The following is a 22,824-nucleotide window of genomic DNA, read 5'->3' on the forward strand; positions in this document are numbered from 1 at the left end:
CTTCTACTTCTAATTCTACGTTCACTTTGAGGCAAGTTGAATCCACTTCGACTCTCACAACACATTTCCCATTTGTTTTGAAAGGTGGATAGAACTTGGAGCTGGACAACATGCAATCGAGGCTGGCCTTGGATTTGCTGTGGCTGGCGGCTGGAATGGAGCTGAAACTGAGCAGTCTCTGATCAAAATTCACAGCGTACATTTCGGCAAAAGTTTTTGGGTACGTATCAATTGATACTAAATTTGGCAAAAGAGGCAGCAGCAGGAGCAGCAGCAGCGGCAGCATCCCGGGAACAGGGAATAGGTGCGATAGTAGCAGCAGCAGGAGCAGCAGCAGGAGCATGCCGCTGGGCAAGAAGTTGGCAATTGGCTCCGAGGAGGCGCGACGCCAGCGGGCCGAGCTGCGCACTAGCTATGGCAACAAGCTATCCAATATGAATTTGGGCCGATTGCGCAGTCGCGCCCATGGCTCCGGCTCCGAGTCAAATCCCATTCAGAACGCTGTCCATCCGACCTCGGCTGCACCGCCCCCAACGGCCTCGCTGAGACGCATTGCGTCCAGTTTTGCCCACGTTAGCGATGTCAGTTGCGGCAGCTGTGCGGCTCTGCCGCTCGAGGATTCCGAGGACGATGCTCGCGAGGAGCTGGCCGAGGTCCTTATACGCAGCGAGCCATTCAAAATGGCACCGGGATTAGCGGCAAAAAGTCTACCATTGCCAGGCACTGGATCCGGTACAGCCGCAACCGGACCTGGACCCGCTACTGGAACCGGAACCGGCCGCATGTCGGCAGCTGCTGCCGGAGCTGCTGCAGCGAACTATGCTCGCGCCACCCGCCAGCCACTGGAGGAGCGACGCAATCATTATCTGTGCGCCAACGTGATGCGATCACGGGCCAGCGAACGTTGGAGTCAAATCGCTGGAACGGTGTCCACGCTGTTCCGTGTGCGTCGCATCTCAACGGCGGATCCCATGTCGGAGCTGCGACGCCTCAGAGAGCAACGCGATCTGCTGGAGGCCTTCACGCGTCCATTCCTCTACGAGGACTGAATAGAGCGCAAGTGAGCCACACGCCAGCTGACCAAGGAGCCCATCAGCAAAAACAAAACAAAAAAAAAAACAAAAAAAAAACCAAAAAAAAAAAAGTAAAAACCAGCCTAGGCCGTCTCTAAATGGATAATAGATAGATGTACATGGAATAGTATACATAGAAAAATTCAATAAAACTCTTGATATTCACATTCACATTCATCGCTTTAATATATATGTCCACGGATATCTGGATATACATATATCTAGATATATTCGCATTCAAATGGATCTATCAATTTCAATTACATTTCGTCAAAACTTTTTCTTCATCTGGCAATGGGGCAGCAGCACAGCTAATTGGTATACCTCGCTCTCGCACTCGCACTCTCTCTCTGTCTCTGTTTCTATGTGTGTGTGTGTGTGTTTGTATCTCCCTCTCTCCATCTCTCTCTCTCTCCTTCTAGAAACAACGACACCTATCGCGCGGGCATTCCGATTTGTAATTGAGGCATTCGTCCATGCAGTAGGTATCGGCGCCTTCACGTCCCTCCAGCTCGCCAATGGCCACGCACTCTTGCCTGCAACGAAAGAGAAAGAGCGCATCAGCAGAGGTACTGAGAAAGAGAGGGAGAGCGAGAGAGAGAGAGGGAGTTATACTTACGGACAGTGGCAGGCAGTCTCCGGGCAATTGGGCGGATAGCGCAAGCAATTGATCTCGCACCAATTGTCGATGCCGGGCAGCATACGGAAGGCCGGAGCACCAATGCACTTTTGATCGCTGCAACGTTTACGAATGTGGAGAGCAAAGGAGAGTGCAAAAAAAAAATGATTATAGGTTTTATAGGATTATAGTTTCATCTTGAACTTGAAGAAACTGATTGAGGAATCGTTAAATATGAAAATATGAATAGAGGCTTAATTTTTGTATGGTAAAAACACTAAATATACTTAAGTACTGCAATAGATGTAAGCACTAATCATAAATATGTATGTGTTATTATAATATATATATTTTTTTAATCCTAGTATATATTTATTAAATAATATTATATATAAAAATACCAGAAATTCGAAAATATATTTTAGTATATTTTGTGTAACTTAAAAAAATATATTATATACATATAAATATATATACATAATATACACTCATTATACAATTATAGAAAATATATATACTCATTATACAATTATAGAAAAAAAAAAAAATCATATTCCATTTTTTTTAAGACTATACAAAGTATACTCTAATATACCAAAAAATCTGTAATAGATTCTAGCATATGTACACTGTATTTAAAAATAAAAATATAGTATATATTTATATATTTAAGATAAACTTGTATTTTATAAATGAATTGAGGGAATATAAGTTAAGACTTTGGTCTAAAAATATATTTTCTTAAATATATTTTAGTTTTACTTTGCTTGAAACTACTACAAAATATATTCCAAAGAAGAGTAACCGGAGCTCTACTCTGCATTGGACTTGAACCAGTTGCGAATTATAAGAGAAATCAGCAATAGTAGAAGAACTTTTGACTTCACTTCAATTTGTTGCCCTCTAGATTTGCTTAGAGCAGGCCGAGTTTGTAATTTCAGGCATTCGTATAATTTTTAAAATTCTTAGTATTCCCCAAAAGATCCTTATTCTCTGAGACTTTTTGTCATGCCTGAAAGGCGTTTCGCAGAAGATCTCAAGAGGCAGGAACTGCATCGCCAACACTGGAACGAGCTACGTTCGCACAAGAAGCCGAATCGATTGCAGCCCGTCTTTGTGCCGGGGCCCGTTAGCAGCATCTATCCGTTTGGTCGAGCCCAGCCGAACTGCTGTCACATCTCCAACCTTTACGAGGCCCGGCGACCGAGGGAACCGAGTCAACCGGCTCAACGGACCCAGCGGGCGGCACGCCCAACAAGGAAGACCAGCCTTTCGCTAGCGCCGAGTGACGATTCAAGTCTTCTGGACCAACAGTACGAGATGTTGCAACGCGAAGCTCTACGCATAACGCGCTACTCAACTCCACCATAGCTTCTATGATTGCCTTCCAACTAGATAATATCCATGGCGCATAAAATGTGTTGAATGAATATAACAGAAATTTACATTTTTGAATATTTGCATATTTTATAGATATATTTGGGGGCAACGACTTTAGCTGACCAAATTCTACATTACATATTTATAGAAGTATTTCTTGAAACTTTTGAGAATTCCCCAATCTTGTTTTAGTACAATATTCTTGGTAGAGTTAACTTAAAAGTCGGACTAAACTTATATAGATCTGAGCAGGACTAGGATACGTTTGGTTGCCCAAACGTAGTGAGTCTCTCTGATTTAACGTTGACATCAACGGTAGACATAAAACATAGTAAATAATAGAGCATGGAGCATGGAGAAATACCCTAAACTGCTTGTTAAATGGGGCATGAAGATAAAAGAGCTAGATCTAGCTCTGGGGAAGAACAAAGTTTATATAACATTGTCCAAAATGTCTCCCTGCATACTCGATTATCATATGCGGTAAAGCAGCAGCGTGCTCTCCAATTATATTAAGAAATAAGCTCGGTAGAGCTTCTGGCAGAGCTGCTATAGCTACAAGGTAGAGCAGCTACATCTACTAAAACAAATATCAATGAAAATAGCTCTCCGGGGGATCTATGTAGCCTCATAAGGCTCATAGGAAACCATCTGAATGAGGGTGCTTATATTACCATAACGCCATAACGTAAACAACTCGATGAGCACAACTCTGCTAGAGGCGATCTGCCTTAAAGCATAGATCTACATCCCTTTGGAGACATACGAAATGTCAACCAGGAGCCTGTAGCATTTGCCTTTGCTTTCACAGTGTGTATACATTCGTTTCGATATGGATATCAATTGAGCTCCGGACTAAAAATATTTTTCATCGATCAGTAACACGTTTTTCTTTTGGACAGAGTCGATTTTCCCATATACACATAGTGACACGTACGCACACACAGACACAGATACAGACACACACGCACACTTAAGAAGCGATAGATCGTTGGCAGGGAAAACCAACGAACCTTAAAATCACAAAGTAAAGCGAAAATCCAACCGAAACACAAAAACAGGCAAAAGAAACGGTTGATGATCAAATCGGCGAGGAACTAAGGTATGACAATGAATCGAGCACGGTTCAGTCATCTGCGAAACGACCGGGAGAACGATGGGCTGCCCCAGGTGCTACAAGTGGCCGGTCCTCAGGCCGGCATGGGAACTACCTTGGGCACAGGCCGCAAGACCACCTACACCCGGACAGAACTAATGCAGCGTACTCCAAATGGTAAGCCGTACATCTGAATATGAATTTCGAGTTACCTTGTGGAAAGTAAGCCGTTCTTAGCGTTTCAATAGGTTTCCTTAGGGTCTGTCTATCAGTGTCTGTGTCAGGTTTGGAATAAACTGTAAAAGCGGACCTTACATCTCTAACTATTAAGGCAGAAAATATGGCAGACCTTGTATAATGATGGGCTTAGGTGATCTACCAATGTTTCTTCTTCCCTTCTTAGCCTTTCTTCGTGCTGTAGAGCTTAAATATGAAATAATGTATGCCGTACCGTGTGCAAAATTCTCTTTTTCGACTAGTCCCGGTTCCGTATACCGTAACAGCTCGTAATCATGGTAGTAAGAGTCGAAATTTGCTATGCAAATGCTGGTGATTTGTATGCAGATAGTGAATACTTCTTATTTTGGAAACTTTCTACATTCTTGAAAACTACAGATCTTACAGGACTTTGGCAAATGCACAGATTAGCTTGGTACATCTTGGTACCAGGTACTTGGTACATCTAGAACAAAGCTACTTCAGTAGCTAATATTCCATAGTGTAGATCTCATATGTGTGAGTGATCCATAAGAAGTCTGATATTACTGAAACAGGGCTTCGAATATCTCCTACTTCTTGAGTACTGTCCCTACTTCCACGGAATATTCCAATACCTCATCATCTAACTATCCACATCTAATACTTTCCCTCGCAGCTACTACTGGAAACCGTACCAAGCGCCTGACCAATCTAAGTACTGTCAATCGACCCTTGGGCAATACAACAACTGTTGCTATCGAGCCGAATGCCATTCGACGTGCAGCTCCCGGACGTGGACAATTCCTGCCGCGCGTGGCCAAGCTCGCCACCACCAACAACAACAATAACAACAACTTCAGCAATATTTCAAGCATTCACAACACCGTCACCGCAGCCACTACCGTCACTACCATCATCGGGAGCAACCGAGTGGCATTTGGGCGCAGCAGGTCGCCCATCAAGAAGAAGACAGCAACGCAGCCAAAGCAGCAACAGACACAGCAGCAACAGCAGCAGCAGAAGCAACAGCAGAAACAGCTGCAGCAGCAGAAGCAGCTGGAGCTGGAGCTGCAGAGGAAGCTGGAGCGGGAGCTGGAGCTGGAATTCGAGTTAGACCAGGACCAGGACCAGGACCAGGAGCTGGATCAGGTGGTAGACCCTACGTCACTGTTGACACCGCAGCCGCAGCGAAAGGCACAGCCGCTGGTGATGGGCGACAGCAGCAGCAGCAGCCGCAGTAGCAACAGCAGCGCCAACAGCGCCAACAGCGCCAGCAGCGGCAGTGGCAGCGGCAGCAGCAGCAGCAGCAGCAGCTTGAACAACAGCAGCAACGAGCTGGGCAAGCTGAAGGTATCGCAGCTGCCACAGGAGCAGAACCAGAGCTTCGTCTATCTGTGCAAGCCCGTGAAGCAGGTGAAGGAGCTGTTCATGGTGCATCCGTTGCGCAACAGCGGCGACAATATAGACAGCGTCGATCAGGAGCAGCCGCAGCAGGAGCAGCAGGAGGAGGGCGACTTTCCTAACGATAACTTGATCGAGATGGACAGCGATCCGTTTAGCTATGGCAGCAGCACCAGATGCCAGGACCTGGACCCTGACCTGGACATGGACGGCGAGCATGAGAATGAGCAGGAGCTGGAGCTACAGACACATTTGAACGATGTGCGCCACCGTCAGCAGCATCTGCTCCACCTCGCCGAGCGGGCACTGCAAACGGACGTGGTCGAACAGGACGAGCAGGAGCAGAAGGAGCAGGAGAATAAGCAGCAGCGGAAGCAACTGAAGCCCAAAATTGATATCGAAATGGTCTGGCAGAATATACCGACACTGCAGCGCGAGATCAAGCTGCTGCAGCAGCTGGGCGAGAAGCTGGAGGCGACGCTGCGCGCCAACAATCAATTCAGCGCCAGGGGCAGCGGCCTCAGCTTCAGGACCGTCGACAGCGACTCGATGCTGTTCTACACGCCACGCTCCACGCTCACGCTGGCCGGCCGCGAGCCGCTGCCCATCGTTCAGCTGGCCTGGCGTCGTCTCGAGCAGCTGGCGGTGGCCTGGCAGCGGGCCAGGATCGCCTGCCGTGCGCGCAGCTTTGGGTACGCCCGTGAGTACCGCATCGAGACGAAGACCCTGACGGAGCTGAAGACCGCCGACGAGCTGCAGTGCTTCTACATGCCGCTGGCCGAGGGCGGCGGACTGCAGCGCACCTCGTTCCGCATGCTGCGCGAGAATCCGAATGTGCTGCTCCAGCAGCTGCGTCCACTGTCGCCGACGCGTCCCTTCAACTTGCTCGAACAGGACGCCATGTTCTTCAACAGCATCCTTGGCTATGGGGAGCTCCAGCACATGGTCCGTTCCGGGCACACGCCAGCCCCCACATCGGCGAGGGAGACGGGCGGCGGTGCCTGCACCCAGCAGATTCCGCTGGGCAGCCAGCTACCGTTCAAGATGCCGCCCTACAATCGCCTCTCGGTGCGCTCAAGCAAGAACAAGGCGTGGTCGACTGAGGACATGAAGCGCATACTGACCTCAACTAGTGAGGAAGCAGCCGCAGCTGCAGCAACAGAAGATGCAAAGGGTGCTGAGAGTGCTGTTGGTAGTGCTGCTCAAGCTGCCGCCACTCCACTTGCTGCTGATGCTATTGAAGTTCCAGTTGCACTACCAGACAAGGATGAGCAGCCGGCTCCCGTCGAGCAACAAATGCCCAAGGAGATTAGCCCGTCGCCGTCGAAGATCCGTAAACGCGCCTCTCATCGTCGGGTGACGCCTCTGAAGACGCCCGGCCATGAGCTGGAGCCACGCATCCAGACGCAGCTGCTCAAGACCGTCCTGGTGGGCATCGTTCAGGTGGCCGTCTTCTTGGTGCTCATCATGGCCTTCACCTATCCGGATGTACGCTGCTGAATCGCAGCCAGCCGTACGCCGTACGGTGTCCGGGCGGAGTGCGGGCGGCCTTAGCTCGTTTTAACCACGAATTTTATTTTCTTTATTCTTTTGACTTTATTGCCAAAAACAACGACAAAGGGGTGCGCCGCCATGGGAACCTTCAGGGGATGCAGGGCAATGGGTTCCCGAACGAATTGCGAGCGGCATTTGGCTTTAACGGATTCCGAATTTGATTTTGGGGTCGCATTACAACTACCCCGGCCACCCCCACGACACGCGCGAGCTCATATATATATATATACATATCTATCTATATATAGACATCAAATATCTATATATATGTATATATTATATATATATATGTATATATTTATTTTCTGGTTTTCTCAATTTGCTTTCCATATTTGTTGTGCCTTCATTTTACTGTACAAAGGCCGGCCAAGGCCTGGGGTAAAGGGTTAAGGATCAAGGCTCGAATGTTAATAAAATTTAATGTGTATATTCATAAGAAAATTTGGCTTTATGATTTCGAAACGAAGCGAAACGATTCGAAGATTATAGCCAAAAAAAAGCTTAAAAAGGCTAAAATAAAAGTCAATGAAAAATATACATAAAAACTTTCATTGGTGCTTTGGCAAATTATAGGAAAATCTAGCTAGCTATATATTGCATCTTAAGTCCTAACCGGTTTGTTTTAGCTACAATTTTTGTTACTTAGCTTGAAAGTTAGCTTTAAATAGCATATTTGGCAGAATATCTGAGAGCACTTTAGTCTGTTAAAAAAGGGAAAAAACTACAAAATATACCTATGTAAAAAGAATGTATATACAAAGGTTCTTTGAGCAAGAAATTTAGGATATCTAGCTAGAATTTGCATTCAATTTTCAGCTGCTTAAATGTTAGCTGATTTTTTTTTAGCTATGATTTTTGTGATTTCAATTTAAAGTCAAATATATATAGCTATTTTAGCAATACAATTTTACAATTAAATATCGGACTACCCTTGGATTAATCGAAACGACTCTGATTCTTACTATAATCAAAAAAGGCTAAAAGGCTAAAGGTGCTAAGCCCTAGCTAGCTCGACTCTAGTCAATGTTTTATCAACATTTGACATTCATTTTTTATTTTTTTTCATATAACTTTAATCCATTCTTCTATTCCATTTACAGCATTACGGCTTTTGGCCCATAACCGTTTCGACTTAAAAATAAGGCTATGTCATTTGATGCAGCGGTAAACCGTTAGCGTTTCAGTCTTTACAACAAAAGCAGTATATATAATAAATATATTGATTTAATCGAATACCTGCTGAAAGATTTAACAACTCAAAACGGTTAACCGTTTCCACTTGGACAAGCAAAAAACAATTGTATAAAACGAGTTATATAAATTTGAGAAAAATAAGTTTATTTCAAGCATTTTCTTTATATACAGCTAAAGTATAGTTATGCATGTGTATGTGTGTGTGTGTGTGTGTTGTGGGCATGTTGTGCGTGTGCGTGTGTGTGTGTTGAGCGTGTGTTGTGGCACCATAACCGGTATTTGCATCTTAGCTCTATAATTTACAGTTGACCTTTACCCGTTTCGTGTAGACCTGGTGCAGCGCTGCTTTAGCTAGGAAAACTTGGTTTTGTGTCGGGTAAGCGGATTTTAGCGGTATTTTTTTTTATACTGTTGTGTCTATATTTATTTGTGTTTATTTAGCGGGTAAGCGGTTAAGCGGTTGGTGGTTTGCGTTTGCGCGCATGCCGCGTGGCATTGCTAAATGGAAATGCAAAGCAAAAGTTAGAAATGTGTTTATATCCAATCGGGAATAGTGTAAAAACTTGAATTTGATAGCGGTTAAGGAAGCGGAAACGGTTATGATAGAGACTGCATAGGCCTTGAAGAGTTGGCGTTGGTAAAAGCAATAAAAGATTATAGAAAGCAGGGAGTGAAGATTTGTAATCTAACTGAAACGGTTAAAGAGACTCTGTAGAGTAGATAGCTATTATATATAGAGAGGAGTAGATAGCTATATATATTCAAAAGAATATTTGCTTAACGAAGTGCAGAATAGAAAGACAAGGTTAAATTAAAAGCGAAGATAGTGAAAAATAAAGCAAAAGCGAATCGGTTAAGTAAGTGAAAGAATAAAATTATAGCAAAGATTATTTTCTAAATATATAATTAAAAATAAAATTAGGAGGCAAATGATTTCATAGCCTATGCCGTTGGGTATATCAGTGTCAATTTACCATGGCTTGCAGGACTGGTATGAACCGGGTTGTCCCATACGAATCGGTTATTAATTGTTAATGGACTGTTTGCAAAAGCTAGCTGTGAATTTCTTAATCGTTATCAATCGATTGCAAATATCGGAAGGCTATACTGTAATCCACCCAGGAATTTAAATGGCGGCTTGAGTAGATTTTTGATTGTAAATTGATCAAATGCCACAAGTCGCTATATTTTGAATCGGTTATGATTCGAATCGACTAGCGTTAGTAGTATAATTACAAACTTACTTCGATTATGGATACTACGGTTCTGAATCGGTTATTCAAATATTTTCAATTGGCTAAAAATCTATAGATATAGATACATATAGTTGAAACGATGTAAGAATATATTTTCAACCGGTAATGAATTGGATACATACAACTCGATTTTTAAGCGGAAATGAACCGGTTATGTACAAATATACATTTAGCGGTTAATGAACCGGTTATGTACAAACAGATTTTCAATCGGTAATGAACCGGTTACGTACAGACATATTTTCACCCAGTACGGTACACCCCTATTTTTAGTGAACCGGTTATGTACAAAACATATTCAGCCGGTAGTGCGTCGGTTATGTATAAATAAACATTAAACCGGTTATGAATCGGTTATGTGACATTCAAGACATCGGTTACCATCGGCACACTTACCGCACAATCAAGGGGAACACATTGTTATCGTCGGGTGCCCGGTAGTCCCGGTAGTACAGCAGGTAGGGCGACCTATTGTTGACAAAGATGGGCGGTACGCCGCCGCCGGTATTCGAGATGATGGCGATGTCCGCACAGTTACGGAATGTTTCTGCAAATGCCAGAAGGATGAGTCGCCGATGGGGAAGAATGGAAGAATGGAGAACTCACCCGCCTTGCCACAGCCAACGGCCTCGGTGCCATTGGAGCAGGTGCCCCACATGTTGGCCGTGTAGTAGGTCCATTGCAGGACGCACTGGGTGCAGGTGACGTACGGCGGCAGCCGGACGCGATAGCGGAAGATGTCCTTCTTCTTGGTGTCGCGCGGTATGAGGAAACGGTGCTCCCGACTGCCCGAAATGAACAGCGGATACCGGTCGAAGCACTCCTGCGTGGCCTCCTGTCGCGGATTGTTGTTGGGACAGAGATACATCTCGAAGCGGCCATAGTGATTGGCCGTCAGCTCCACCTCCACGTCGATCTCCTGGCCAGCCGTATAGTAGCGGGAGATAATGCCCTTGGCGTACTCCCCACCCGCCTCGTGCGGTCGCGGCGACTTCACATGGTACGCATCGCCGCAGACGCCGCAGCGTCCGCTGTTCTGCTCCCACTGCACCGCATAGCCGCCGCAGAAGAGCTCGTTGTCATTGTAGTTAACCGGATTGGGATAGCCGAAGCGCCACATTGCATTCCGTGCCGGTGGATCCATTAACCTTCCATGTCCCAGCACCGCGGGCAACAGCGTCGCCTGTCAATTGTTTTGCATTTACAACTGTTTGCCTCTCTCTCTCTCTCTCTCTCTCTCTCTCTCTCTCTCTCTCTCTCTCTCTCTCTCTCTCTGTCTGACTTTGGCCAGGACTATTTGGCATACTCACCAGTCCAACTAGAATTGTGTACATCTTGGCACTGGGTCCAGTCGAGCGGAGGCGCATCTGCAAGGCAACACAGGAGACAGTTAACAGACGGCGCATAAATTCGTTGGCATTCGCTGCCACAAACGGGTTTACCGCACAGTGGGCTATATACCGGAAAAGTTACGGCAAATACTGTAACTTTATATAACTGAAATCTAATAATGAGATATATATTACTCCCTGAAGCCCAAACTTAAGTTAGCTTTCATTTTGCATTAGCTTTATCTTGTTAATAAATAAATAAAATATATTATTTCATCCATTCATGGAAATTATTTGATCAAGTTCTGTTCTCAAAGTTTTACAAATTAAAAACTAAAAAATTTCTTTTCGAGTTCTTTTATCTAAGTTCAGCTACTACAAATCACATATAGAGGAGTTTTTGCCATGATTTATTAACTAAATTCGGTAAACTTCTTATCAAATCAGTTAGCTTATGCGATATATCGACTTTGCTTTACATAAAATCTAAATGTGTTAATATAGAGTATACGAAGCAAAAAGGCAGCTTAAACTTGAGGTCTTATACCTCTACTGATAGCGACTCAATAGATATACCGACCATACCGACTCAACTTTCGCCCAAGACAATGTTTATATATTCATTAATATATATGTATTTCAATATATAGTAGTAGTATATATAATATATATCCACATACTATATCTTTATAGATATATATGTATGTATGGATATAGGTATTAAACTTTATCTACTATATTTTCATGGGTATGGGATTCATGGGGATAGGGATTTGATATTTTATCTATATATATACCTATCAAGATATAGTATGCAAGTATATATAATGAAATAGATATATGTATATATATATACAGATATTTAAGCTCGATTATTATGGCTTTTGGTTGAAAGTTTAGTTGGGAATATTGTATATTATAACAGTTTCTAGTAGCTATTCTCTATCTAAATATTTCCATATCGATATCTTGACTTGGCTCCACTTCTGCCAGTGCATATTTCATTGCTTTATTTGTCGCTTTCAGCCCACTGTGCCATTGCGGACAAGGACATCCACCTGATTTGCCTCTTTTCATAGTCTGCGTTTACTTCATTTTTTTTTTCACTCATATATAAAAATATATATGTATATATTTTTGCAGTTCTTGGTTTATCTCCTGATGTTTGTCAATGCTCGCGATCTGTTTATATTTTTGTATTTTAATTTTTGCCTTTTGTGCTGCTGCTGCTGCTGCTGCGAACATTTTTATGGCCTCATCTAGTTTACGCACAGCCGGGGACACGCCCCGGCCAAGGGAATGCAGGGCTTGGATCTGGTCCCTGGCCAGAACGGGTTTTTGCCGATTTGATGGGCGCATAGCATGAATGCCTGACACCTGAGATCAATGTCTGGACCGGCCCCCTTTGATGGCTCTCTAAAAGAAAATATATATATAGGTGTACCTCTCGCATTTATTGATGTTCAACAACAACTAAGCAGCCAACACGTATCATCGCTATCCGAAATTCTGTATTCATAATGAGCATAATTTGCATAAATCAACCAAGCGCAGCAGAATGCCCGAAACACAGTTCACAGATGTCAAGTGATAGGGGACAAGGATTTCGACAAATATTTAGAGATAAACAAAGAAAGCTTGGATGGATCAGAGCTCAGGATCTACAGGGATTGGGGCATATTCAATATTGGGCATATGTAGAGAGTTATGCTAAGTAGTATGCATAGATACTTTTATTCCCTATAAGAGATGTGATTATGCCAAGTCCATAGATATATTATAGTCTATCTACGGATCTTGCTTAGTTTAGTTGCTGAATTTTGGTATAGGGGTTTCCTTTTACTTAAGCTATAAGGATTTTGAGTAGTAAAGGCCTTATTTTGGATATATACTTAATAATTAAAAACCTATATAAAATATTTACTGCTATATCTAACATATGCGTTTACATTTACTCCAAGAAACCCAGAGTATCTCAGGATCTGTTTGAGGTAAACTCACTGAAATTGGGAATGCAAGTACGTTTTTAGCGTACATTTTGAGTTAAATCAAGCTTCAACTATGGCACTCTCGTAGTTCGTAGGGCGGATTCCATCAATGGAATCTGTGAGGCAGTCAGCGCCTTTTCAGTTGGCAGCTAAATTTTTGCGCTTGCTTTAACTTTTGGCATGCAATTAGGCTTGAGCACTTGAATTTTAATTGGTGACGATGGAGCGTGTGCTACAGAAATCAATAAACAGCCAGACGAACTGGCTCTACCTTTTTCTCTCTCTCTCTCACTCTCTCTCGCCCTCTCTTTCTCTCTGTGTGTGTGTGTGTTTAATTGGGCGTGTTGCATGCTGTTGCAAACAATGGGGCAGCTCCGTGCGGCAGTCGGCAGGCAAATTGAAAGCGCAACCAAGTAAGCGATTAACTGCCCTAAATTTAACGCCCTAGAAGCTGAAGTAAAACACCAGGGGGAACAAAAATAAACACGTCGAACCCTAATGACTAAAAAAACTGCAAGTTAAATAGCTGAAGCAGTCGAATCTAAAGGCTTAGCTTCATAGGAATCTCAAGACCTGAGTCAAAGAGGATATATGTATGAAACTATGTGAGTAGATATATGGATATACAGTAGAATCCAATTATAACAACTTTAAGAACAGCCTTAAATGTTTATAGCGTTTTCCGGCTATAAAGACCCCTTTAGCGTCTTTATAACCGGATTCTACTGTATTTATACTCCTTATATCTATAGAACTGAACACTACCCAACACTACCTAGGACTAGACATTTCTGGGAAGAATACATGGAATCATCCATAAACTCCTTGTATTCTTCCCAGCTCATATTCTCATATTCTTCAGCTCATATTGGATTGAGCTGGATCTGTAAGCTGTTTCATCGGTTAGTGGAGAAATTCGATGAATTGGAAATAGTTGACGTTATGAGTTATGTTGAAGAACTGTTGCACTAGTAGTGCCCTGAACCCCTTAAAAATGGGCTCTACAACAAATGAATGTCCATAACATAGCCATAAAAGTAGCGAAGAATTATGGGAGCATCAGCTCTTCAAGAAATGAATGTCCATAACATAGCCATACAAGTAGCGAAGAATTATGGGAGCTTCAGTTCTTCAAACTGTCAAGAGTTCTCTCTTATTTGTTATGGATGGGTTGGTAGATTCAAATAGGAATTGGCCTCAGCGTATGCAAAACGAGTTTTGTGTGTTATACCTAGTTGATAAAATTGTCTAAACATCATTTATTTCTAAGTGTTTTCTGTCTGGAGCTCACCAAGTATGTCAATATTCGTAAGACCCTAGAGGAATCTCTCTTGAAATGCGCTCCTCAAGCATTTCTTCTGATCCTGACATATACCAAATATCATGAAGCTCAACATGACTCCCACCCAAGCCCATTTCACGCCATTAAATTCCTTGTATAGGGTATCCTGCGGTCGTGCTGGCGCGCTGCTTTTTGGCTGACCCCCACAGCGACAGCGCTTAAAATAATTGTACAGCAAATTAAAATGCACGAAATATTTTTTTTTTTATTTGGGCGTCGAATGCCGGCAAAAAATTGAAAATCAATTCAGAAATTAAGTTGTAATTTAAGCAAATTGCCAAAGGAGCTGCGTCTGCCTCTGTTGTTGTTGTTGTTGCTGTTGTTTAATTGTTGTTTTTCTCTTGGGCATACGAAATTAATTTAATTTTTTGTCTGTGTTGACTTTTGCGGTGCTCCGCGTTTTTGGTTTTCGGGTGTTGTGTAATTGACAGGTCCCGATTTTACATGTTAACCCAGAAAAAAAAGAGCCAAAGCAAAAACAATATAAATTACGAATTTTTTTTTTTTTTTTGAGAGACTTGCGCAATCGATGCACAAACGTGACAACAACAACCGGGGCGTAGAGTTTTTATGAAATATATTTAAAATATATTTAAAGTGGAGAATGAGGAGCAAAAATTCGTTAAGGGGGCTGACCAACATAAGGGGCAACAGCAACAGAAGTTGGCATATAGTAAAAAAGATTAAAAGGTATTTTATTTTTGGTATTCTATGTATTATCCATCTACATGATATTTTAGACAATTTCACCCATCTAATTAACAAAAGTGAATAGCTCAATATAAGATTGAAGAAATATCTGTGGATCTACACTGAGACAGTGGGACAAAGCTAGTAATCTAATAGACCACGTGGAGTCCTCTGGATCTGGGGTACTAACAGCGATTCCAACTGAAATATCATAGAGAAATTTCAAAGCAAAGCGCTAAGAACTATCTCCAATGCTCAGCTACTCCCCTCAACCAAAGGGAATCACTGACTACTTTGAAGTTCCTTGGCTCAACTAGAAAATTTCCAGACTAAACCAAGCCAATATGGAGCACCGAGACAGAAACAGCAACCCATGACTCGTCAACAATATCTTCATTAGCAAAATAATTCGAAACCTCCCACTAGACCTATACACATCACTGATCAAACCCTAACCACTTAGTCCTAGTCTATCTCTAGTAACTAATTAACTTTGCTGATTATAGAATAGGAAAAAAAATTCATAGCACATAGACAGCTCGTATGCTATATATGGGTTTCCCTAATAATTTATTGCCACAAAAAAACAAAAAACAAAAAAAAAAAAAAATAAACAAAAAAAAAAAAAAAACAAAAGCCACATAAAATCCATAAAAATCGTATAATTACCATTGCCATTACGCATGATTGAAACTTTTGGACTAGTCACGATTTTTATTTATGTTTGACAAATTGTTGGCGTTTTCTTTTCTTTTTTTTTTTTAGGGAAACCAATTTATTTATATATAAATTTTGTTTTCGAGGTCGAAATTGAATTACAAATTGAAATACGGAATCAGTTTTGTATTTTATTTTTATTTTTATTTATTTATTTTTTTATGGGGGATTTGTTTTTTCTGCCATTTGCTATGTTCGTGTTTGTTATCAAAATTTCTTTGTCGTAGAGCCGAGCGAATTAATTAAGGTGTTTCACTAATTGGAATCGCTTACGTTTTTAAATGGGATTGGTTCTGGATAGGTCAACATCAAATGGTTAGAAAAGAGAAAGACGCCCACGTTCCACTCAAGAATTGGCACAGATCAACAACTGGAACAAAGCCAACAACAACAACAACAACAACAACAACAACAAACGAACAACGAAAGAAACGAGATAAACAACTGATCAAAAATAAAGATAAATTTGCATACAATATCTATATATACATATAGATGGAGCCCTATTAATGCGACTAATGGACCTGATGAGCTCATTAATAAATTGGTAGTAAATAATTCAGCTGCGACTGTAAATGTCCATCAAAATAGGCTTGATTTAACACGTTCGTTCAACTGTTAAAGACGAAGTAAGTGTAATATATTGCACATATCTCGAGATCAGTGCTGCCAAATCAACTTTTTTCTCATTAAATCTGTCATTTTTGAAAAGTCAATTGCGGGAAAAATCGAAAACAGCGGACAGTGGGAGTTCTGGAATTTTTATTCGAATTTTTGCACACATTTTCTGCTATTTTTTTAAGCATCTTCTACCTAAAAGCAGCTAAAGGTGGCAACAGGGCTCGAGATTTATGTTGATCTATGTATATAACTTGCATTAAGGATTAATTTCTGGTTCATTGGAACTTTGCTCAACAAACGATTTTTTATCATTGTTGACTATCTATATATTTATCGATAAGCATGGAAGTTGATCTCTTGTATAATCAATAACATATTGATGGGCTTTAGATCTATTTAAAGTTTTAAGGTAATGTAGATCAGTTCATAATAGATTCTTAATATAATAAATTTGCAAATATATCTATAATTGTAGATCGATATATGTGAACAGCTGTCATTATCTATCGATGACTTGACAATCATACTTTATTGAAGTAAATCTTATCCTTCCATAGGGATGCATTATTAATATTGTCTTCAAATAGTTTTTATATTGAATGTAAAATAGAAGACAGATCTATAGACTTAAGTGTCTTATAGAGGACATTGAGAATAGTCCCAGACTATAAATTTCTTGAGCCTTTATCAACAACTTGCAGTTCGAATGGAATTCGAAGAGTTTCTTGTCGCCCGCTTGGCCATTGACTGTGTGCATATATGTATCTAGATATATGCATATGTGTATGTGTGAGTATATCTGCTATGCGAATCACGTAATATTCGGTGGTTACACACACGAACTGCTGCTATATGCTGTGCTGTGGCATATCCATCAAACATGCGTAAATTTTATAATGAAATCGAACGGTCTGACAAATGCCGCTGACATCGATTGTCAAATGGATCGATCGATCGGTCCAACGATCGATCGCTTGATCTAAAAACCTAACAATCCCTCAACCACTACGATATGTGTGTACAAACATGTTGTTCAAGGCAAAAAAAATGTGTCAATGTGCCAATTGGAATACATTTAGCATCGAATTAATTTTTACTTGTTTTTACTTTTGGCCCAAAACCGCTAATAAATAAAAGTTTTTAACAATTGCAACAATTAGAAAATTAGAATATATATACATATATCTGGTAAATAGCTTTTGACTGCAGCTTAGCCCTGTCCAGATGATGATGAAGCAGAAGCGCCAGCTGTTAGCGTGGGAACAATATCAGCTTTAAATCAGAAACAAGTTGTTGCATTTACTGTCGCTGTTGTTGTTAACCACAATTGATGACCCTTGCTTAACTCTGGCGTCCTGTCCGGTATTTAAAATCAAAGTACACACACACACACACACATATGTATATGTATGTATACAGTACTTATATAAGCGGAGCATGAGAGACGCCTTTTAAATGAGATGCAGCAAGATGATAACTGACACTGCGATTTTAACGCTCGGATTATGTGGTCAAGGTCAAGCGAATGTGGCTAAGCGGAAGAGAGAGAGAGAGAAAGAGAGAGAGAGAGAAGGAGAGAGAGAGAGAGAGAGAGAGAGAGATCCAACTCGTCTAGATGATCCAACTAACTGGACTAGTCATTCATTAAGCTTTATCCACTCTAAGTTGATCGAGTGCTATTCTTAGCAGACATATGCCAACGCCATAAATCTGTTATACGTTTGTATAACAGCATTTAAGTTATTTTACTGACTCATGACTTAAGATTTGCAGCAAGAATGTCAGCGAAGTAAATTGTCAAAAGTAGAAACTGTTATACACATGTATAACAGTAAGTGTTATACCAAATTTTGTCCACTAAAGAATGCCCAACACATTTTAATTGAGCTGGACTAAGTGTATAAATTTCATAAAACTGTTATACATGTTATAACATTCATGTATGCTAAAGATAACGCTGACATTGCGATTCAATGAGACTGTTATATCTGTGTATAACAGAATGGGCAGTAAACATGATCAGCTATTTACAGATTCATAATTTTCCATGGCTTGCCAAGTTCAACGCTCTTTTCGCCAATTAGTCTAACTGAAAGTTGTCTGATTCGCTGTTTACATATGTAAACGTCTGATTGGAATTCCAATTAGCATACGTTTAGTGTGTTATCAAAATTATTTGAATGTAAATTGAAGATTCCATCCAGAAGAAGCTGTAATATATATAAAATTAAGCATAGATTATATAGCTAAAATAATACAAAACTATATCTAAAATATAGATGATTTTTTGATTTGAATTCCATGTTTATCGAAGACAATTTCAAAGTATTTTCTATAGATTGGGATCGTACTTCCATGGCTCTAGACATAGAAAGTAAAATGTAAATTTCATAAATTTTCTTGCGCAATGCCGATGACTAAATAATAATTTCCCGAATAGGTCAACATAAAAGTAAAGTGAAAAAAAAAAAATCCGAAATATTTATAACTTTTGCTTTCTTTTCAAAAATGTTCAGCCAAAATCGGGCGCGTTTGGTGGCGATTGCATTGCCCAATGTAGCGCCCCGATATCCCTCTAGATACCCTGGAACATGAACAATGAGCGCGACGTGATGTACATAAATTGAGTTTGTTTTTTCTTTTCTTTTCATTTTTTTTTTTTTTTTGCCGTTTGTTTTCGTTTAGTCAATGCGATTATCGAGCATTCGAGCATTATTTTGACTGCTTACCGATTTGGCTTCTGGCTAAAACCGCTTGAGTCAGAGCCAAAAAAAAGAAGGAGGGAGAAAAAGAAAAACAATTTGTTTAATTACAATTAAGAGCTCATTGAAATGCACAAATCGCTGTTTGCTGCGATTGGAGCAGCACATTAAACCCCAGCCCGGCCCGGCCCGGCCCAAAGAGTTGACAATACTATCACAGGTGACGGATACACTCTATTCGAATTGCAAAGCGAGTGTATTGGCTTTTTGGCAACTAATTGTTGTTGGGTACCTTAAGACTTGAATTATCTAGAAATGTGGACTCATTCGTTTTCGCTTAGAAAGTGTATTGGATATACTTTGTAGAAATTTCAAAGTGGGTATATTAGTATCATGTGTTTTTATAAAATAGTTCTCGAATCTTATTCCATTTCTCTTAAGAATTTCATCAGTTGAATCTCTTTAATACACTGTACATCAACTGCAAGGAGAGCATACTAGTTCTATTTTCAAATTTTATATATATTTTATATAGTATATCCCTTGTTTATTTTTCAAGTGTAGATTAGGCATAGGCTCTGTTTGCTTGAGCAAGTTTAAGAGAGCATGGCACAGTCGAGTACGCCCGTTGGCAAGATTCCCAAATGTTTTTCACTGATTCTTTCCACTCGTAAACCCAAATAGAAGCGATAATGCTTATCGCTTGGCATTGCTTGGTGTTGCGGTATTCTATACACTGCACATTGCACACTCACACACACATACGTACACCCACACACACACCAACACACACAGAGCTGTGACTCTTTAGTATGCCACTCGGGTGCTTTTCCAATTGTGTTGACTTTGAACGCTTTTGACAGCCGCACTGAAGGCAGTCGAAGGCATTCTCAATACTGCTCGCAGTTGACTACGAAGATAACTGAATCAAATTTGGTTTTGGACATCGACAGAACTCTCTTCTAAATATTGGCATATAAGTACTATTGCCTGACACAATTGGAGCAAGACTCAAGGAAGCAAATGCTAGAGATTGCGTTAAAAGTTCGAACTTTGCTCAATTCCATGCTAGAAAGTCTGTTAAATTTATGGTAAAGCAGTGATAGCCTAAGCTTCCCCCATATAGACTTATTAAAGTTCTCTTTAGAACTCATTTGAGAAACTAATGTGAATAAAAATTTATAGGTTTAATGAACACAACTCATTTAAGAAATTATAAGCTAAAACTTAACCTTGGTCAGTGGAACCTAACCAAACTTTAGCTTTTCATTCTTATTTTTATGAAACTCTTTTATGAATTGTTTTTAATTTATAAACACAATTCAAATTACTCTTGTTCATATTACAAAATTTAATTTAAATAGGTTTAATAAAGTTTAAAAAATGTAAAATTTAATTTCTTGTCTTTTTCACATTTTTGTCTTGTTTTCGATTAAGCAAAAATTTATGTTTATTGCAAAAAATGTCAAATAAAATCACATAAAAAACATAAATAAAAAATAAATGCACCACAAATATAAAAATAACGAAATAAAAACCAAAATATTTTCTGCACTTTACATTTTATGCATTTTTTTTTACAATTATTTTTTGATGTGAACAAAATTTAAAAATTAATTTTTTCAAGGTCTTCCAGGCACGCACGCACGTATTTGGCGAATTGTAAAAATTGTGATTCAAAATATTTTTGTTTTGTTTGTTTTTTTTTTATTATTTCTTTTTCTTTTAACTTTACCTTCATAGCAGCAAATTTTCTTTTAATTTTTTTCACTTTGCACTTTTTAAAATAATATTGAAAAAAAAAAAAGGAATAAGCGAGCTTCAAATATGTTTCTAAGCACTGGAAAACGCACGCACTGTAGTGGAATGTAAGCACGACAACTGGAAGCGCAGCTGGAACTGAAGCTACAGTTGATATGGTAAATTCGGAACGATTCAAATTGGATTTGCAATTCGTATTGGAATTGGAATTGGAAATGGAGTTGGAGTTGGATTTGGGCAGTGTGTGGCCGGCGCGTGCTTTGCGTTTGCGCAACACTCAAAGGTAAATACGCTTCCGAGTCCCGTCTTATATCTAAAATCGAATTCAACGTCGCGGCTCGCGAGGCGTCGCTGCCATTGGCTCTGCTGCGGCTGCCGCTGCCGCTGCTGCGCGCTGTCAATGTCTCTGCTTTACGCTACGCATGCGCAGTCGCCGTTGGCGTTGTCGTTGTCGTTGTCGACGTTGTCGTTGGCGTTGGCGTTGGCTGCGTCGCCGTCGATGTCAGCGCTTCGCTTATGCTGCCTTTCGCATTGGAGATGCGCTCAGCTGTGATTTTTATCGCTATGCTAAGGGCGTCACAGTCACAGCGAATTGTTGACGCACAGCTGCATGCATTGTGTGTGTAGAGTAAAGCTTTTGAGATATTAAATAGCTAAAAAGTGTTTTATTTTTTATTTTTTAGTTCATTTTAATTTAATTCCTATTTTGATTAACTCATATTTTTTATGAATTATTATTATTATTTGTGATATATGATTTATTATTTATGATTTATGATTTATTATTTATTATTTATTATTCATTATTTATTATTTATTATTTATTATTTATTATTTATTATTTATTATTTATTATTTATTATTTATTATTTATTATTTTATTATTTTTATTATTTTATTATTTATTATTTATTATTTATTATTTATTATTTATTATTTATTATTTATTATTTATTATTTATTATTTATTATTTATTATTTATTATTTATTATCTTTTTATTCTTTATTATTTATTATTTATTATTTCTTATTTCTTTTCTTATTATTTCTTATTTCTTATTTCTTATTTTCTTCTTTTCTTATTCTTTTCTTCTTATTTCTTCTTATTCTTTCTTCTTTCTTCTTTCTTATTCTTTATTTCTTATTATTCTTTCTTCTTTCTTCTTTCTTATTTCTTCTTTATTCTTTCTTCTTTCTTATTTCTTCTTTCTTCTTTTTCTTCTTCTTCTTCTTTTTCTTCTTTCTTCTTTCTTCTTTCTTCTTTCTTCTTTCTTCTTTCTTCTTTCTTCTTTCTTCTTTCTTCTTTCTTCTTATTTCTTATTTTCTTCTTTCTTCTTTCTTCTTTCTTCTTTCTTATTCTTTCTTCTTTCTTCTTTCTTCTTTATTATTCTTTATTATTCTTTTTCTTCTTTCTTCTTTCTTCTTTCTTCTTTCTTTTTCTTTCTTTTTCATATTTCTCTTTCTTCTCTCTTTTTTTTTCATTTCCTGTCCGATGCCTATATACTGGCAGTTCTTTAAGCTATAGATAATCTTTAGCTATATCAATATTCAGTAATTATTTTTTCATTTATATTTAATAGTTTATTTTGATATACAAAATCGTTTAAGACTTGCGCACGTTTTCCTTCCACGATTATCCGCCAGTTGCGCATCTCTAAATAGCTGCGTATGCAGCTCTTTCTCTCTCTGTCTTTCTGTCTCTCTCTCTCTCCGTCTCTGCTGCAATTGTTGCGTCTGCTTTGTGCGCTCTTCGCTTGGCACTTGCAATCGGGTTTGAGTTCTGCTCGCATAGGGACTAGACCAACATTGCCTGACGGCAGCAGAGGCAATGTTAGGGGCGAGGGCCGTGAGGGGTGAAGGCGCTGGCACGTCCATGTGTGTGGGTTGTGCAGTGCTGTGA

At 39.9% G+C, this 22,824-nt stretch overlaps 3 protein-coding genes across 4 annotated transcripts; 2 read left to right on the plus strand and 1 right to left on the minus strand.

Annotated features, from left to right (window-relative positions):
* The first annotated feature begins 105 nt into the window (after positions 1 to 105).
* Positions 106 to 1,244, plus strand: LOC108658669 (uncharacterized). Its single transcript, XM_018111322.3, has one exon. It carries the CDS (start codon positions 342 to 344, stop codon positions 1,047 to 1,049), a length of 708 nt encoding a protein of 235 aa, XP_017966811.1. The 5' UTR covers positions 106 to 341; the 3' UTR covers positions 1,050 to 1,244.
* LOC115564957 (uncharacterized) lies at positions 1,235 to 21,213 on the minus strand. Of its 2 annotated transcripts, XM_030389849.2 has the most exons (6): positions 20,898 to 21,212; positions 11,082 to 11,138; positions 10,378 to 10,954; positions 10,168 to 10,318; positions 1,693 to 1,809; positions 1,235 to 1,609 (listed from the first exon to the last, which is right to left on the minus strand). In XM_030389849.2, the coding sequence occupies exons 1-6, from the start codon at positions 20,901 to 20,903 to the stop codon at positions 1,492 to 1,494; spliced, it is 1,026 nt and encodes a 341-aa protein (XP_030245709.1). In that variant the 5' UTR covers positions 20,904 to 21,212; the 3' UTR covers positions 1,235 to 1,491. The 2 variants fall into 2 exon arrangements, with proteins under 2 accessions (XP_030245709.1, XP_030245711.1); XM_030389851.2 differs by lacking the exons at positions 1,235 to 1,609; positions 1,693 to 1,809 and adding an exon at positions 8,925 to 9,013 and having other exon boundaries at positions 20,898 to 21,213.
* LOC149090615 (uncharacterized) lies at positions 3,853 to 7,854 on the plus strand. The gene is made up of 2 exons (XM_089263899.1): positions 3,853 to 4,345; positions 5,043 to 7,854. The coding sequence occupies exons 1-2, from the start codon at positions 4,177 to 4,179 to the stop codon at positions 7,265 to 7,267; spliced, it is 2,394 nt and encodes a 797-aa protein (XP_089120025.1). The 5' UTR covers positions 3,853 to 4,176; the 3' UTR covers positions 7,268 to 7,854.
* Positions 21,214 to 22,824: the final 1,611 nt, after the last annotated feature.

The sequence above is a fragment of the Drosophila navojoa genome, chromosome X (assembly GCF_054131105.1).
Source record: "Drosophila navojoa isolate 15081-1374.11 chromosome X, UAZ_NAV_1.0, whole genome shotgun sequence".
NCBI classification, from domain to species: Eukaryota; Metazoa; Arthropoda; class Insecta; order Diptera; family Drosophilidae; genus Drosophila; species Drosophila navojoa.

What these genes read in the sequence shown, in the direction of transcription:
- LOC108658669 (XM_018111322.3), top strand. Translation starts at nt 342, where the DNA reads ATGCCGCTGGGCAAGAAGTTGGCAATTGGCTCCGAGGAGGCGCGACGC.
- LOC149090615 (XM_089263899.1), top strand. Translation starts at nt 4,177, where the DNA reads ATGACAATGAATCGAGCACGGTTCAGTCATCTGCGAAACGACCGGGAG. An exon ending in AATGCAGCGTACTCCAAATG is followed by an intron (nt 4,346 to 5,042) that starts GTAAGCCGTACA and finishes TTTCCCTCGCAG; the next exon opens with CTACTACTGGAAACCGTACC.
- LOC115564957 (XM_030389849.2), bottom strand. An exon ending in CGTTGGCTGTGGCAAGGCGG is followed by an intron (nt 10,319 to 10,377) that starts GTGAGTTCTCCA and finishes TGGCATTTGCAG; the next exon opens with AAACATTCCGTAACTGTGCG. An exon ending in GTGTTCCCCTTGATTGTGCG is followed by an intron (nt 1,810 to 10,167) that starts GTAAGTGTGCCG and finishes TAAACGTTGCAG; the next exon opens with CGATCAAAAGTGCATTGGTG.